Source organism: Thermobia domestica, chromosome 11 (genome assembly GCF_964235325.1).
Source record: "Thermobia domestica chromosome 11, izTheDome1.hap1.1, whole genome shotgun sequence".
Lineage (NCBI taxonomy): Eukaryota > Metazoa > Arthropoda > Insecta > Zygentoma > Lepismatidae > Thermobia > Thermobia domestica.
This window is the reverse complement of record NC_137464.1, coordinates 86,076,461-86,092,762: the sequence shown is the minus strand read 5'-3', so window position 1 is coordinate 86,092,762 and position 16,302 is coordinate 86,076,461. Positions and strand designations below refer to the sequence as shown.

General features: G+C 36.2%; 1 protein-coding gene across 19 annotated transcripts in view; it reads left to right on the top strand.

Annotated features, from left to right (window-relative positions):
- The window catches only part of LOC145664248 (DNA replication licensing factor MCM5-like), a 114,123-nt gene that overhangs the window by 67,762 nt on the left and 30,059 nt on the right, over window positions 1-16,302 (top strand). For 11 of the 19 annotated variants that reach the window (XR_014127346.1, XR_014127339.1, XR_014127341.1 and 8 more), the window contains 3 exons: window positions 4,373-4,501; window positions 12,166-12,381; window positions 16,186-16,299. Coding sequence is in view for 3 of the 19 variants with exons in the window: in XM_081730742.1 (XP_081586868.1) it covers window positions 15,759-16,295 (537 nt within the window). In the remaining 16 variants the exon portion in view is untranslated. The other 8 variants (XR_014127347.1, XM_081730744.1, XR_014127348.1 and 5 more) reach the window with 5 other exon arrangements.

Sequence of the window (16,302 nt, the reverse complement as noted above, 5' to 3'; positions counted from 1 at the left end):
ACGAGGAAATAGGCGCACAAAACGACACAAAAAATTTCCATGTAATTAAGCTAAATTTCCATTTAAGTTTGTAAGCTTAATTATATGGAAAATTTTATACATTTTTCCTTTACGTTGGTTTGGGACTTTTAAATTTTATTCAGTTTTCCACTGAAAAGTATCTATAATTCAACAAGGAAATAATTATTAATTATAATTATTATCTATATAATTGAATTCATTGTAATTTGTTCCATAATAAACACTTTACCATTTCGTACTAGCTGTTATGCCCGCTCTTCGCATGGATCAGATAAAATATCAATGTAAACGAACTGAACAATGGGAGAACAATTAAGAAACATTTCTAAAATTGGATATATTTTGTGTGAATATATATTCAACAACGTACATGTGTTTTCATTGGGAAGGCCGATGGGGGCTGAATTTGAACGTATACACTATCGGGGGTGTCACTATACGTCTGAGCAACCCCAATAAATATGGATTTGACAAAAATTCTACTACTTTTACATGTCCCGGTGAACCACCCCTCAGACCCCCTTCGTTCGTATTGTGAAAAAATCTCCTCTGGCCCCCACCAACTCCCAACCAATACCGCGAAAACTATGAATGTGACACTAGCATCTGCCATTTTCTACTACTTTTTACATATGCCGGTAAAAGTCCCTATAATCCTCTGGTTCCAATTAAAAAAAAAAAAAAAAAACAATGCCTCAGGCCCACAGCCGATGGGGGCTGTATTTGGAAGTCAACGCCTGTGGAAGTATCACCATTCATCTCAGCGACTGCGAAAACTATGGATTTGACACTAATATCGGTCACTTTCCATTATTTTTACATGTCTCGCAATTCCCCACCCCCGGTGACTCCCGGCCCGCATACAATGGTGGGTAGATTTGAAAATCATCGCTAATGAAAGTATCACCATTGATCTCAGTCACCGCGAAAACTACGGATTTGACATCGGTCATTGTGGTTATTTTTACATGTCTCGTGATCCCCTTTATAATGCCCCCTCTTTCTTAGCTGATGGGGGCTAAATATGAAAGTAAACGCGGTCTTGAGTTTCGCCATTGAGCTCAGCTATCCCGAAAACTATGGATTTGACACTAATATCGGTCATTTTGGATTACTTTTACGTTTCGGTATTCCCCCCCCCCCCCCGTTGACCCACTGCCCGCAGCCGAACACGGTGAATTTGGAAGTTAATGCGATCGGAGTTTCACCATTGATCTCAGCGACCGCGAAAACTATGAAATCGACACTGATATCGTTCTACTTTTACATGTCCCGGTAAACGCCCCCCTGAGACCCCTGGTTCGAATTTTGTTGAAAACGCTTTGCCTTGGTGTGGGACCTGGACCAAGGTATCTTTGACCAAAATTTGGTAACTCTCGGTCGATTTTTCTGGTCCCCAGGCCGGTCCCGGTAAGCGTCCCCTGGAGACCCCCTGGTAAGGAATTAAAAAAAACTCTTCGTCTTGGTCTGGAGCCTAGACCAAGCTACCCGTGACCAAATTTTGAAAAGTTTCGGTCCACTCATATCGTCCACAGGCCGCACAAAGATAGACAGACAGACACACGAACAAACTCTATTTTATTTATATTAAAAAGGACAGATCCGCCGTTATTGTATTAGTGCGGTGCTTGAGCGATTGATCGTAGAAATTCAAACTCCGATGAGTGATAATTTTATAGGCTTGTTTTATTACAAGTTTAAACTCTTTAGTCAGTAGAGAAGAGGTCGTGAATCATGGGTCAGAGTTGATGACAATGGGTTTTGGTGGGTCTGTGGGTCACAGTGGGTAAGAGTGGTTTATGGTAGGTGGTGGGTCAGAGTGGGTCACGGTGGGTCGTGGGTCACGACGAGTGTTGAGTCAATTGGTCGTGGCTAAAGTTTTCATTGCCCCACGCCCTCTCTGAACTAGTGTTGAAAATTAATCAGTGAAAATCAATTGCAATTGATCAATCAATTGAAAGTAATTGCTGTGGAAATCAATTGCAATTGAATCAATTGCCAATTAATTGCAATTGCAATTGAATTACAGAATTCAATTGCAATTACTTTCCACTGCAATTACTTTCAATCAATTGATCAATTGCAATTGATTCTCCTTTTTCAATGGCCAACTGCAATTAACAATTAACCATTACTTATTTCAATTGTTAATTGCAATTAACAATTAAATTTACAGATTAATTGTTAATTGTTAATTCAATTGAAATTTGCCCAACACTGAAACTGTTGATATGATACTCACCTTTGCTAACGCGCCTGCTCTCTACAAACCTCGTGCTTCAGTTTCGGAGCCAACAATTTCGGCCAACTTGGAACCGGAATAATGTTAAGGTACACAGAAGGTTTAATGTTTAAAGAAGTTAGATGTAGGCACAGAACATGTCATCTGTGAACATAGACGCAACGATAAAAAATGCGGTTCATTACTTTGCATCTACAATGCAATGGTAGCTTATAGTGTCACCTAGTAATGCTTGGTATATGTTTTTCACACTAGTCTTCGTGGACATAGCGTCCGTACCTGACGCGCCAGCTCACTACAGATAAATTCCTGCGCTGTCCCAGCTTCACCCTGCCTTGCCCTAACTGTAATAGAGGAAATGCCCTATGAACACATTATTGCGCTATGGCCTAAGCATTTTTTCCTCGCCCTGCCCTGATCTAGAACAGATGCAATGCTTGTAAGTTCAGACATGTACATCTGTAAGCAGTTAGTGGCCAAGCATCGTTTAAATGAGGGGTCAGGCATTTAGTAACAGAGTTGTAACTTTTGATTAATTATTTCTACTGGTGTCCCTGAACTTTAACCGTTCCAAATGGGCTATAGGCAGGCGCCAACAAAAGAAGGTAACAGGCATAAAGATACTGCTTTTACAAAGAAATGTATATTGCACTGTTTTTTTTAAATCGGTTTCATATTCTTACTCGGTACGCTGAAATAATGGTTGGTTGGTTTTGTAGTTTAACGCTCGTCAGCACCGAGGCATATGAGACATCAACCTATAGCAACCTTTCTGTTATCGCAGTCGACCTGTAACGACTCCTGATTTTTGCTGCTGCCAAGATTTAATTTTTTCAAGTATATTATAAGAATGAAGTGATAAAATCGAAGATATATAGCTGTAAACAGAAATATTCTGAAAATACGATTATAATACCATTTAGGCCTAATATTTTGAATTGAACACTTATCTAATGTAATAACTTAGCTGATGCCATTATTTAGATATTTACTTAATCATGTCTGGATCAAAAAATAGATAATTTCATACATAAGTCTGAATCCACATTAAATCTGTTCATGTATTTGTTTTTCACTTGTACGAGATGAGAAAATGTCTCGTGGCAAATGTCAATAGATATCTTAACAGTCTTTTCGGAAATTTTAGAATAAGCAATCTTAAAGTTGCCCTACATTATCGCGTAACGTACTTGCATAAACCCAAGTCGTTAGTTTATGCCAGTAATGAGGCCCACACTTTGTGATTTTATGACCATTAACCAAGGAAAGCAGCTAACAGAATGAAACTAACATCATACCACAGAAAAATATGATGATTTCCGAGGCACAACTCGAGAAAAAGTTTTCTCTTGTTAGAATAATAGTAAAGGGAAAGGGCAAGGAGAAAAAAGCAAAGCAAAATACTTAATCAAAAGATAAAAGAAACAAATCAAGAAATGAATCTATGTATATAAAAGAAATAAATTAACTGAAAATATACTCTCACGGCAAGTGATATTTCAGAAAGTCGGAAAAATGAAAAATGCGTTTCAGAATTGCTTCATTCACAAGTAACTGCTGAATAAGCTGAAATATGTTGATCATTTGAACAAAATTTAGAATTATAAGAGAAAAGCTTAAGCATAGCAAACTTATTAATGATGTAGAGTTAGAGGATTCTGATGCAAATAGCAGAAATACGTTCAGTATGATTCACATTAGGAACAAAATTTGGACGTTCATAATTAATTAAGTAACCATTTTTAAATTTATTTGTCTTTCTACAGCTTGGATTAGTAATTAGTGATCTCTATATTGACTATGGTCAGGTTATTCATTTTTCTATTGTATGTGGTAATAAATTCCAAGGATAACCAAGTTGCATGTTAGTCCTCATTATTGCAAACCAGTAAAATAAGAAGTAAGATAGGATTCGAGTTACAATGATCGAACCCATGCTCCTGAATCAGAAACAACATCGTCAGGATAGAATTACATTACTCTGACAATAGCAATACTTTTGTCCTTTTGTTCGTTTATATGTTTCAGCAGACCACTTTAAGGTCATATTTAACATTTAAAAGATGTAATCTTAGTGAAACTCAAGTACATCAAATGTTTTTCTTTCAGTTCGAAGATGCTACCAAAGGGGTTGCTGATGAAGTTACGACCTCTCGTCCGGAAGGCGAGGAAAACGTTGAAGGTTTTCGGATTGGCATCTGATTACAGCAAAATCTATCATGTTTACGGGAAATGAAAGTAAGTGTTTACATAATGTCTCCCAGTGTTGTTTACGTAGCTAATATAATTAATACATAAGATTTCAAAATACAATTTTCGAAATTACTACACATACAGTGATGATGTTGATACTTGAAAAGAAGCGGAAACGTTTGTCACGCCGAAGTGGTAATCGAGTTTGAATGATACGTTTTGTAGCACGCCCCTATAAATGATTGTCACAACAACTGTGATGTGTTCTAACTTTAATTATGTAGAACATTTAGTAAGTCGTATTTATGCAAAGTATACCGTATCGATTACGTCTGTGTATCCCATTTAGCTTCACAGTATGACACATGTTCAACTGGTTTAGTTATTCTGGCTTGCTTCGGTCCGTCCTTCCGACTCGCTGATCGTAACGTGTTTCTTAGTCGTCAATTGGAGACATCAGAGTCACGCAACCTAAACTTTGGAGAATTAGAAATTGCATTTCATTTGCACTTAGGGATTCAAAACTCCCATTCAGGGAAGGACTATTTTTGTGGGTATTTTTGAGATATAAACCGTGGGCTGAGGGTTCGACATTTGTCCTCATTAAATGCTAGATATATATGAAGGTAAGAAGAAAAATTTACAAAACGTTAAAAATCAAATTTAAGACAATATTATCTTGAAGCTTTGCTGGCGTCTACTATTAATCCAATGTTCTCTCGGGATTGCTGCCAGAGTGAGTGTTGCTGTGCTGAGCTTTCGTTACCATACAGCGGCAACATCTTCAGAGCTATGTGTTGGAGTGTGCTGGTCGTACAATTTATATAGTAGTCTTTAGGAATTGCTGTATTTCTATTGGTTGTTTTAGTTGGCCAATGGCGTGCTCTGATTTTGCTGGTGGAAACTGTTCTCTGATTGGCTGATAGTTGTTTTTGTACTGAGAAGCTGGATCCAGATGTCAGGTAGATGATAACCTTCGTCTCTGTAGATGGATGGCTTGTATATACGGATGAATAGATTCATGTATTTTCCTGTCCCAGAACTGTTTGCTTTTCTTTAGTACTTCAGTTTGGTCCCACATGGCCGTATGATTGTATTGTATGCAGTGTTCGGCTATTGCAGATTTTTCAGGTTGTTTAAGTCTGGTGAGTCGCTGGTGTTCTTTCATTCTGTCTTCAATGTTCCTTCCCGTTTCACCGCCACTTACATAGGCATTAATAATATTACAGTACAAAAAGAACCATCAGCCAATCAGAGAACAGTTTTCACCAGCAAAATCAGAGCACGCCATTGGCCAACAAAAACAACCAATAGAAATACAGCAATTCCTAAAGACTACTATATAAATTGTACGACCAGCACACTCCAACACATAGCTCTGAAGATGTTGCCGCTGTATGGTAACGAAAGCTCAGCACAGCAACACTCACTCTGGCAGCAATCCCAAGAACATTGGATTAACAAATTTAAGACAGTTGTGGATTCGCTTGTGGACAAATAGAAATGTTTGTCGGTAGGCTGGGTAGGATTGTATAGTTCTGAAAAAAGAACGACACATTAAAACCAAGTGCAGACGTTCCACGGCCGTGATAATGGCGTGTTGTAAGAAAACCCGGTTTTCAACATTATGGTGTAATATGGTAAAACTGACGATACCAAATATGTCAACATGTGTGGCTGGCCACCAACTATTCATAGATTGTTACAAACAAAAAGCTTGCAAATTTTCAGGAAGTCATGGCCATGAGTGGATAGATTATTACTTTTCCGCAGTAATTTGTAAGTTTCTTGTTCGTTTGTAGCTGTATATCTGTATGGTAATTAGTAGCCAGTCACATGTGTTGAAACCGTCTGGTACCTTCGGTTTTGCCATATTACACCATAATACCGGAAGACTTTTTTTTCTTTTTTTTTCTTCAGAACAATGCATTTCTACCAATTAATATTCCCATTTGTTCACAAGCAAATGCACAGCTGTTTTAAATTTCTAATTTTTCACGTTTTGTAATTTTTTCTTCATCCTCGTACGTTTCAGGCATTTGTAAGGAAGAACGTCTACCCCACGGTTTATATCCCAAAAATATCTACAAAGAGATTTCTTCCCTGGATAGGAGTTCCATTTCATTTACACTTTGGTTCAAATGTTCTGATGCTCCAAAGTTCGGGTTGCATGATTTCCCGAACACCCTGTCTGTTCCGACAAACCATTGTGTTTACATAAGCAACAATCAGTGAGCCGCATCATATTGTTTCGAACACTTTAAAATGTACTTGGTGTGTATCCGATATCTTAAATTTGCAACACTTGAATTAAGTGGTGATGGGAATTTAAAGAATAAATCATTCCCATTTTTAAATATCGTGCTCTTACAGTTAGTTATGAACATAAATATAATCTAATCTTCAGTGTGTGAAATTTGAATGTTAACATAATAGAAACAATTAACCCTTCTTCACATTGAATCCTTCACAAATAAATTCATTTGCTTATACTGCAGTCTTCATTAGAACTCACAGTAAGACTGGATTAGGAAACTTGACGTACTACAATACTCTATGGATGAAAATAGTACAAGCTTGTACCGGGCTGCGAATATATTTTCCATATTAATTTCCTACAGTTTGAATTATTCTAAACTAGTAAAATTAGTACTAACCTTTCTGTATTGCTAAGGAAATGACATTTAATATTTCGAAAACATTGTCGAGTTCCCATTATCAAGGACTGTAGTGGCTTATAACATATACAACTAAGAGGTATTCACAGCTTAAAGCTTGGTCTTCAATAGATATCTTTGTTTTATTTCACAAGCGTATCTTATTTTTAACCTGGCAACTTCTTTAGATATCTAACTTTATTTTAAGGGCTATCCTGTATATTCATTCACTTTATATATATATATATATATATATATATATATATATATATATATATATATATATATATATATATATATATAAAATATGAATTAAGCTCAGTGTAATGTCCCCTTCAGAGAAAAATACAAGTTCGGGGTGAGGAAGCGGGGAGCAGAGAGTGTAGTTGTTGCCCTCTGAAAAGTTCTACGATAGTTTATTACTCTCCAGAGGCAAACTTTTTTTCACGGTTGCCAGGTATATGGTAAATGCCATGTTTGTGTAGAAATCCAAAGAAATGTTCCCTTCTTATCATTTGGAGGGAGGAGATGCTGTAAATCAAGCTTCAGTGACACCTGACACATGGCTAGCCAGCAGTTAAAAAGCAGAGAAATTCCGTCTTACTGTTAGTCTTTAAAATGAAGGACGAAGAAAAAAAGCGGTTGAAAAACTTATCAATGAATATGTTGTATTTGAGAATAAATATGCTACTCATTTCGCTATAGTTTAATTTATTACGAGTACAGGGAAAATCTGGAGATTGTTTGAAAAAAATAAATACAAATTATTTGACACTTTTTTCAGTCTCGATACTTCCATAGCCAGAAAATAAAATTATAAATCAATTTACCTCGCATCACTATTGAATTTATACTTCTTGCAGTTAGCATTCATTATCGACTCTTTATTATTATTATTATTATTATTATTATTATTATTATTATTATTATTATTATTATTATTATTATTATTATTATTATTATTGTTATTATTATCTTCTCACATTTTGGTTTAAAGTAGTTTTAAACTTAAAAATTGGACAGGATCTGTGATTACTGTCCTTCTTGGTGATTATCCGTTTGTTAATTTCGTAGCTTTCTTCTTGAAGAAGAATATCAGCATGGTTTATTACCTAAAGGAATTAACTGTTATTCTTACAGTCCCCAAAACTTTCTTACAGCACTTACGTACATTAATGATGGAAATGAAATATCGGGATAATTTATACAAAACTGAATCGTAGTTACTGGGATACATATAGTATGTAGTTGAAACATAAATGCAAATGTTTGCTTTTGATTAGTCAAAACAGGAAATTTGTCAACAAATGTTTATCTTGTCGGTCTAACAGCTGCCTACAGTTTTTAAAGGAAGTTTTTCCAAATATTTTTTTTAAATAGTTTTAGCTTTGTTTACAAAATTTCAATAACTAATTGTCAATGGTTACTCAAAATATAACCTCCTTTCTTTTTTAGTATCGTATCGAGATACTTATGAAAGAACTATCCAACAACTTACCAACGTGAGCGATTTGACCCAAAATTATCCATTTCAGTTGCAGTTATGCTTGGCTATTAAGGGTAAATTTAGGGGCACTTGATCAGATTTGACTCGGAATCTGAACAAATTTCACACTGATTAAAGTTATATACATGTTAATAGAAATACTTATCACGCATACAAATAAGCAGTAGAATTTAGTAACAAACTGGAATGATTCATTCTGAAAGATTAATGAAAAACCGAAATTAAAAACTCGAGCAGAAACAGAAAGGTAACAATCAAATGATATTTCTCTTCATACTCTAAATATATTCCCTTTAACTTACAAACTATATATTTATTAACATTCGGATATAGGAAATAAATTACAAATTAAGAGTACTTTTTAAAAATGCTCACCTTTTAAAAAGTGAAAAAAGAAGGATTAAGAATGGAATACAATCCAAGCAATTACATAGGGGTAGTTGAGGTAAGCAGGAACAGGCGCGTTTTCTAAAAAGAATGAAAACAGTTTCTCCAAATTTGAAGAGTGTGGACATAGTGCCATTCGTCTGCTAGAGTGGTTTTAACTAATATGAAGAGTATAAAAGAATAACCCTAAGCCAAAAATGGGTCCATGTTTTACTATGCAATCAACTTTCGTAGAGCTTTCACCGCTTGGCTATCCTGAGATAATTGTCATAGAAACACTTGGGGAAAACATTGTACGGTTAAGAAGAGATGCTTAGGTACTTATAAAAATTGAATGTACTGTGTTATGCTTGTAGTATATGCACAATTGAAGTGTCCCCACTTACCCCACTGTACAAAAATGTGGGGTAAGTGGGGACAAATTTTATATCTGTGGGGTAAGTGGGGACACAAATTTTATACCTGTGGGGTAAGTGAGGGAACGGACACAGATGCAGGTATTTCCGATAATACATCAAAGATAATGAAGACAGTGCAATGCCTCACTTAGAGCACGTGGAAGAAAATGAACAGCTGATTAAGTGAAAAATTGGTATATTGGCAGAGTCATAGAGTCAGTTAGCAAAAATGTGTATGAAATGAAGTTCCTTGAACGAATTGGAATGCAATTTCGTTTACCATTTCGAGAAGATGTAGATACTGTACACAAAAGGGCTATTTTCTATGACCCTATTAAGTTTGACAGTGTAATACCTTTCGTAATTAAGTCTTCAATTGTAGCTGATATAAACACTGTCGTTTCTTTATGGCAAAACTGTAGATTTCAAATCTAGTTCATAGAGTCAATGTTTTGTGTAGACACTATTTGTATCCTATAAGCTATAAATAGATTTATATTAGATGCCTTATAATGATCAATAATAGTCATCACTTTTTAATGCAACACCCTATGAATCTACATACGCTTCAGGGTGTAGCCTACATTTATTCTTATTTGTCCATTTTTAGAACTGTTATTCAGCAGTACATTTGTTAGTATTCAGTATTTGGTTGTTATAATCCAGAGACGTGCCTCATCAGGAGCTCTTTTTTATGCACAACACTAAATCTTAAAGCTTATCGTGTTTGTCTCCACTTTCCCAGTACCGAATATCAAGCCTCAGGGCAAACTGTAATAACATATTTTTCATTATTTCAATGTTTCTGGGATAAGTAAATGATGTCCAGCAAATATTGCTAATATTTTTTTGAACAAAATAAAACATATTTTTGAAATTTTGACATTACTTGTTTTTTCTACATTTGCCACAGTACCATTTTCAAAATGTACCTCTGGCTAGAACTGCAGCAGAAATATGAAACTTGGACCTATCAGCAGTAGACAACAGGTACTAGGTGGGTACTGTCCCCACTTTCCATTCTTTATTGCCTGTGTTAACATATGGGAGGAAATGGGGTTGTCCCCACTTACCCCAAAAAGTGGGGTAAGTGGGGACAGTAACTGATTTTTAATAAACATTTTATTGCGGAACAAGTATTTACCTTGCTTCAAAATGGACCATATACTTATCAAGTGTACAAACCAAAGTTAATATGACCATACTTTCAGTTTCATAATCCGAAAACTATTACTGGTACAGTAGTTGAAAGTTGAACGTTGCAAAAACCCCCACTTACCCCAACTACCCCTACATTATAACCACCCGCAGCAATAAAAATATTCTTTCTTTAATTTCAGTCACTACATCTTAAATATATGCCTTTTTATCTTAAATATAATATACATTATTTTTTTTTCGATTATGGAGTTGTGATTTGTTGATGATTAACGAAAAGTAATTAGGAAACTTTTTCGAGTTCATCTTTTTTAGGTTATTTTGTTTCAATTTGCGGCTCACACAAAACGAGAGTTCTTCAACTCTAGATTAAATCATAACTAAAGGAAAAGGCCAGGCCGGTAGCCAGCCCAAAAATGTAGGGGGGAGGGCGGTAGAAGTTAGGGGGCCACGAACCAACCAAATTATAGTTCGTTTGCAAGCCTACCGTGAAAATTTTAGGGGGGTCAGTAAAATTTTAGGGGGGGCCTGTCCTCCTAGACAACCCTGGGAAATGCCATGAGTATAAAATAGCAGAGGAACTTGCGGTAGAGCAAAATCCGTGCAACGATCTGACAGACAGCTATGTCTAGTAAGTGCAATGGAAGAGTTCTCTAAAAAACTTTCTTACCACACGACCGGGATCAAGAAATACAAATTAGAAAATGTTTTGCATTTATCTATTTCAATTGCGTCATAATGCTTTTATGGATAATAGATTTAGCTGAAGGCATTATTATTAATTAATATTCTTATGTATAAGCTCATATGTAGAAAGGTGAGAAAACTTGCGATTGTTGGATATGTTATAACATCAAAATGCCACTAGACTAGACTTCACATTGTTTCCTTTGTTGGCATCTTGCACGTATACTTTTATCTCAAGTCCAAATACCTTCTTACATTTTATGACATAAAATGAGGAAGAAAGTGGCTCGAGCTTTTCTAAGTGCCGATCCCAGCATTTGTCTGATATGAAAAAGTAAAACAGGAAGAGTTTCAGTATTTGACATCCAATATAAAAGCGAGATCTCAGTCAAATGAAACGAACGAGTTGCAGTTAGTACTCTTAGTTTTCCTCTATCGTAGGTTATCTTTTACGGGCGATTTGTCAATAAGTGACTAAAGATCCTTTATCTTGAAGCACGAATGGATAACACACTTAAAATAAAAAGTTCACTGGAAGGACTTGAAACAAGTTCTAAATTATCGTGAAATGAGAGTAGTCTTCACAAATGTGAACTAGCAGCTATGTGATAAAGGTGAAACAGATTCTGTCAAGTGCCATGCTGAGAATGGACAATGCACACAACTAACACCATATCCGTTGCTTCGTTTTCTCCCAAGACCCTTCCATTTCAAGAAATAGAGTTAGTCGTGTGCTCGTCTTACAGTTAGTGAATAGGCTTTGATCAGTTCAGTGCAGTTTTCGAAGTGTTCACTGATATCCGCCAAGTCAGTTTGTTTTGCTAAATTTTGTTTATTTATTTTTCTAAAGAATATATCATCGTGTTACATTCCGTTTAGCAATAATAATTCTAGCCATTTAAATCATGTCTTCAGTTCACAGGAAGGAACAAACTATCCACAGTGAAGCTAGAGAAGTTGTAAAGAAAGTTAGAAGTGTATGAGATGAAGAAGCAAGGGAAGGTCGATTAAAATATGTATTAAATAAACCTAATTTGCGTGTGTCTAGCTATACTGGAATATCAGTGAGGAGTGTGTCCAAAATTCGGAAAGAAGGACGTGAAGCTGGTGAATCTTCATTAACTACTCCAGGTAAGAAACTACCACGTTCTAAAGAATATAAATTTCATTGTGATGAATTTGATAAACGTGTGATACGAGATACTATTTAGCATTTCTATGTAGACCAGCGAAAAGTGCCAACAGTACCGAAACTGCTAGTGGCCATTAGAGAAAAAATCAATTTTCCATGGTCTTACGACGTTTGCTTCGCGATATGGGATTTAGATAAAAGAAATGTGGAAGTAGAAGATACTCATTGAACGTCCTAACATTGTCATGTGGCGCGGAAGATATCTGAAGTCAATCCGAATGTATATGGTAGGGTGGTACATTTTCGATATAAGTACTATTTCGATCACTTGAGAGAAAAGTCGTAATATTTTCTAGCTTGTTTGTGGCAACACTGATTCGTGAGTTGCTAGTTCATGCGTAGTGTCTTCTGTGCTTCCTGAAGAAGTTTGGCTACTTTCTGCGCAGTTTGGAATTCGACAGCCTTAATTTCTTATTTCTAGGTGAGTTTGTGTATCGAATATTCTGACGAACTTATAAGAATTAGCATAATTCACTTTCTTGTCCCTTATTTATTTGTAAAGTTAGAATAATGAGTTGTAGGAGTTTGATGTGCTTTACTTGTGACTAGTACGCCCATCTATTGGGATGTAAGAGAACTAGAACGTCTTTCCTTAGTATGCATGTAGTGGTACATTTTCGATCGGCTGAATAGGTACAATTTCGATCGTCAATAAGTTGTGATTTAATTTATTAAAAATGTTGTAAAAAGAAGCAATTTCTATTCTGAAAGTAAATGTGGTGTTTCGTTTACCATTACAGATGCCCCGCAAACGAACACCGAAGAAAGTATATCAACAGTTATCTCAACCGCAGTAAATAGTATTGTAGAGGGACATTTGTCAATACGTGGAGCCTCGGAACTATAATATTCCATACACTACCCTTCAAAATAAAGTAATGATAAAACGTCAAGAAGTTGCGGGCATACCTTCCTCTTCAAGTAATGTAATTGGTCATCCAACTGTGTTTTCAAAGTAGACGGAGGAAGCAAACGTGGAAAGATTATTATATTTGGAACAGAGGGGTTTGGGATTATCACCGAAGGAAGTTAGGCAAGCTGCATACCGTTTTGCAAAAGCTAACAATGTAGATCACCCTTGGGGAGAGAATAATATTGCTGGAATAGACTGGTTTCGTGCATTCATGAGAAGACATCCCAACCTTACATTAAGAAAACCGCAAGGGTTATCGAGATCGCGTGCACAGGGACTAGATAAGACAGAAACTGATAAATATTTTAATATACTTCAGAAAGTTTGTGAAGAAAGTTTCGTTCTTGATAAGCCAGAGTGTATTTATAATGTGGACGAATGTGGTTTTCCACTAAACAACAAGCCTCCCAAAATTGTGTCCAGAAAAGGAAAAAGAAAAGTAATTTCATTGACAAATGTCGAAAGGGGGAGGAAAAGTTACTATCTGTGCTTGTTTTAATGCAGTAGGGTCCTATATTCCGCCGTTTGTCATATTTAAAGGAAAGCGCATGAAACCCGAGTTTCAGGATGGTTTGCCTACTGGTTCGATAGTGATGGTTAGCAAAAAAGGCTACATTACTGAAGAAATATTTCTTTGCTGGTTACAGCATTTTACAAGGTACAAAACGGAAGGCAAAGTTATTTTGATTTTGGACAACCATGGGAGTCTCAAAAGTTTGGAAGCTATTAATTTTTGCTGCGAAAACAACATTGAACTTGTAGGACTACCCTCCCACTGTACCCACGCCTTACAGCCTTTGGACAGAATATTATTTAAATCTCTAAAAGCAGAGTACCACATCCGTGCAACAGCTTGGATTCATGCGAACCCCACACTGCCTCTCACAAAGATCAGATTCACTCACATCATTTGTGAGTCATGGAATAAAGCTGCTAATGTAGGCAACGCAGTAAATGGATTCAAATGCACAGGAATAGTTCCATTTTCGCCTAATATTATTTCAGAGGAAAAATTCGCCCCTTCCCTTACATTCCAGTCATCAGCCAACGTCACAGTTAGTACGGCTACACGAACTCTTCCAGGAACTTCAGAACAAGGAAATCGAAGTGAGGCGGTTTCATCTGAAAGTGCCAATCAAAGACAGTAGACAGCTGGCTTCTACCACACATGCCACAGATGGCCATAAATCTTCCATGGAAACCTCACCGACTGACAGCATTAAGGATATTCTACCTAGTCCTAAGAAGCCAAAGGTCTCTAAAAAGAGAGTGAAAACATCGTCCACTCACTTAACAAGCGATGAAAATCTTAGAGACTGAATTAAAGGCAAGAAAGAAGTTATTTCAAGGTAAGGTAAAAGTCGGAAAAGGTAGTAAATATGCTATTGGAGCAGAATCACTCCTCGACCCAAACGTGTGCGCTTTCTGTAACGTAAGTTACTAGTGTTGCCTCAACATCGAAAGGCGACTGGATTAGGTGTCAAAGATGCAATCTCTGGTATTACGAAATCTGTGTTGGTGCCAAAGGTAAAAAAACAATTTACTTGTGGCAAATGTCTGTAAGGACAAGAACTTTGGCTTCATTAGTTAACTCCTGTTTATTTCTACTCATTATTTTAGTGTTTATTACAGAGGTCTATGATGTTAAATTCTTTTTTATGTTGATTGTATAAAAGTATCTATGACATTAATCGCAACTTTAATATTCTATGCACTTTCCATTATTTTAAAGGTTTCTTGTTAGTAGAAAATAATTTGTCTTAGTTAAGAGGTATTTTTTTCTGTTTCAGTAAGGATTTTTAGTTGATTAGTTTTGATCGAAATTGTACCGGTAGATGATCAAAATTGTACCTAGGTAGGTACTATTGCGATCATTTTTTCTGTTTCCGAATTTTGTTTATACCGTCAAGAGGATTGATCGCACATCGGCAATGTTATGGTCTTGTATTTGCTAAAAGGTGAGCAATAAAATGGTGTAAAAACGGTAATGTTGCTGTGAATTTTTTTTACCAAAAATAGTCACTTGAGTTTGAAATGATCGAAAATGTACCACCTTACCATAGGTCCCAGAAAAGGAACATTGTGTACATTGACGAATCGTGGGTGGACAATAATTTGATATTTAATAAATGTTGGCAAAGTGAATCTATTCAGGGAGTGTTGACCAACACCAGTTCTTCTAACCGTATAATATTACTTAGTGCTGGGTCGCAAAGTGGTTTCATTGATTGTACAACTTTAATGTTTAGAGCAGTTAAAGCGATTGGAGATTACCATGGACAAATGAACTTCGAAAATTTTGAGAAATAGGTAAATGAAAAACTCGTGCTTAACCTGCTGAAAGAAAGTGTCGTTGTCATAGACAACGCTCCCTACCACAGTGTTCAAGTGAATAAAGCTCCTATGAAGTGCACTGTGAAACAAGCGATGATAGAGTGGCTTCAGCGGAATAAAGTGTCATTTTTGCACGACATGAAAAAGTTTGAATTGTTTGACTTAGTGGAAAAGTACAAACAGCCGGAAAATATATTTAAAGTTGATGAGATGTTGAAAGCTTATGGTCATACGGTACTTCGTTTGCCCCCGTATATGTGTGAATTAAATGTCATAGAATTAGCGTGGGCTGAAATAAAAAGGGCAGTTCGAGAAAGTAATGTTACAGGTCATTTTTCATTACAAACATTGGAAGAAGTAACAAAGGACGCTTTTCAGAGGGTGACTTCCGCGGACTGGGAAGGATTCGTCAGGCACATTATAAACGTTGAAAATTATTACTGGGAACGAGATGCTTTAATGGAACATACTATGGACAATTTTGTAATTTCCTTAGGCGGCATGGAGAGTGATGATGACGGAGATGAGAAACGAACAACTGACAGTGATACATCGTATTCAGACTCTGATCTTGCTCAACCTTTGTCGGATAGTGGCAATGAATAATAAGGTT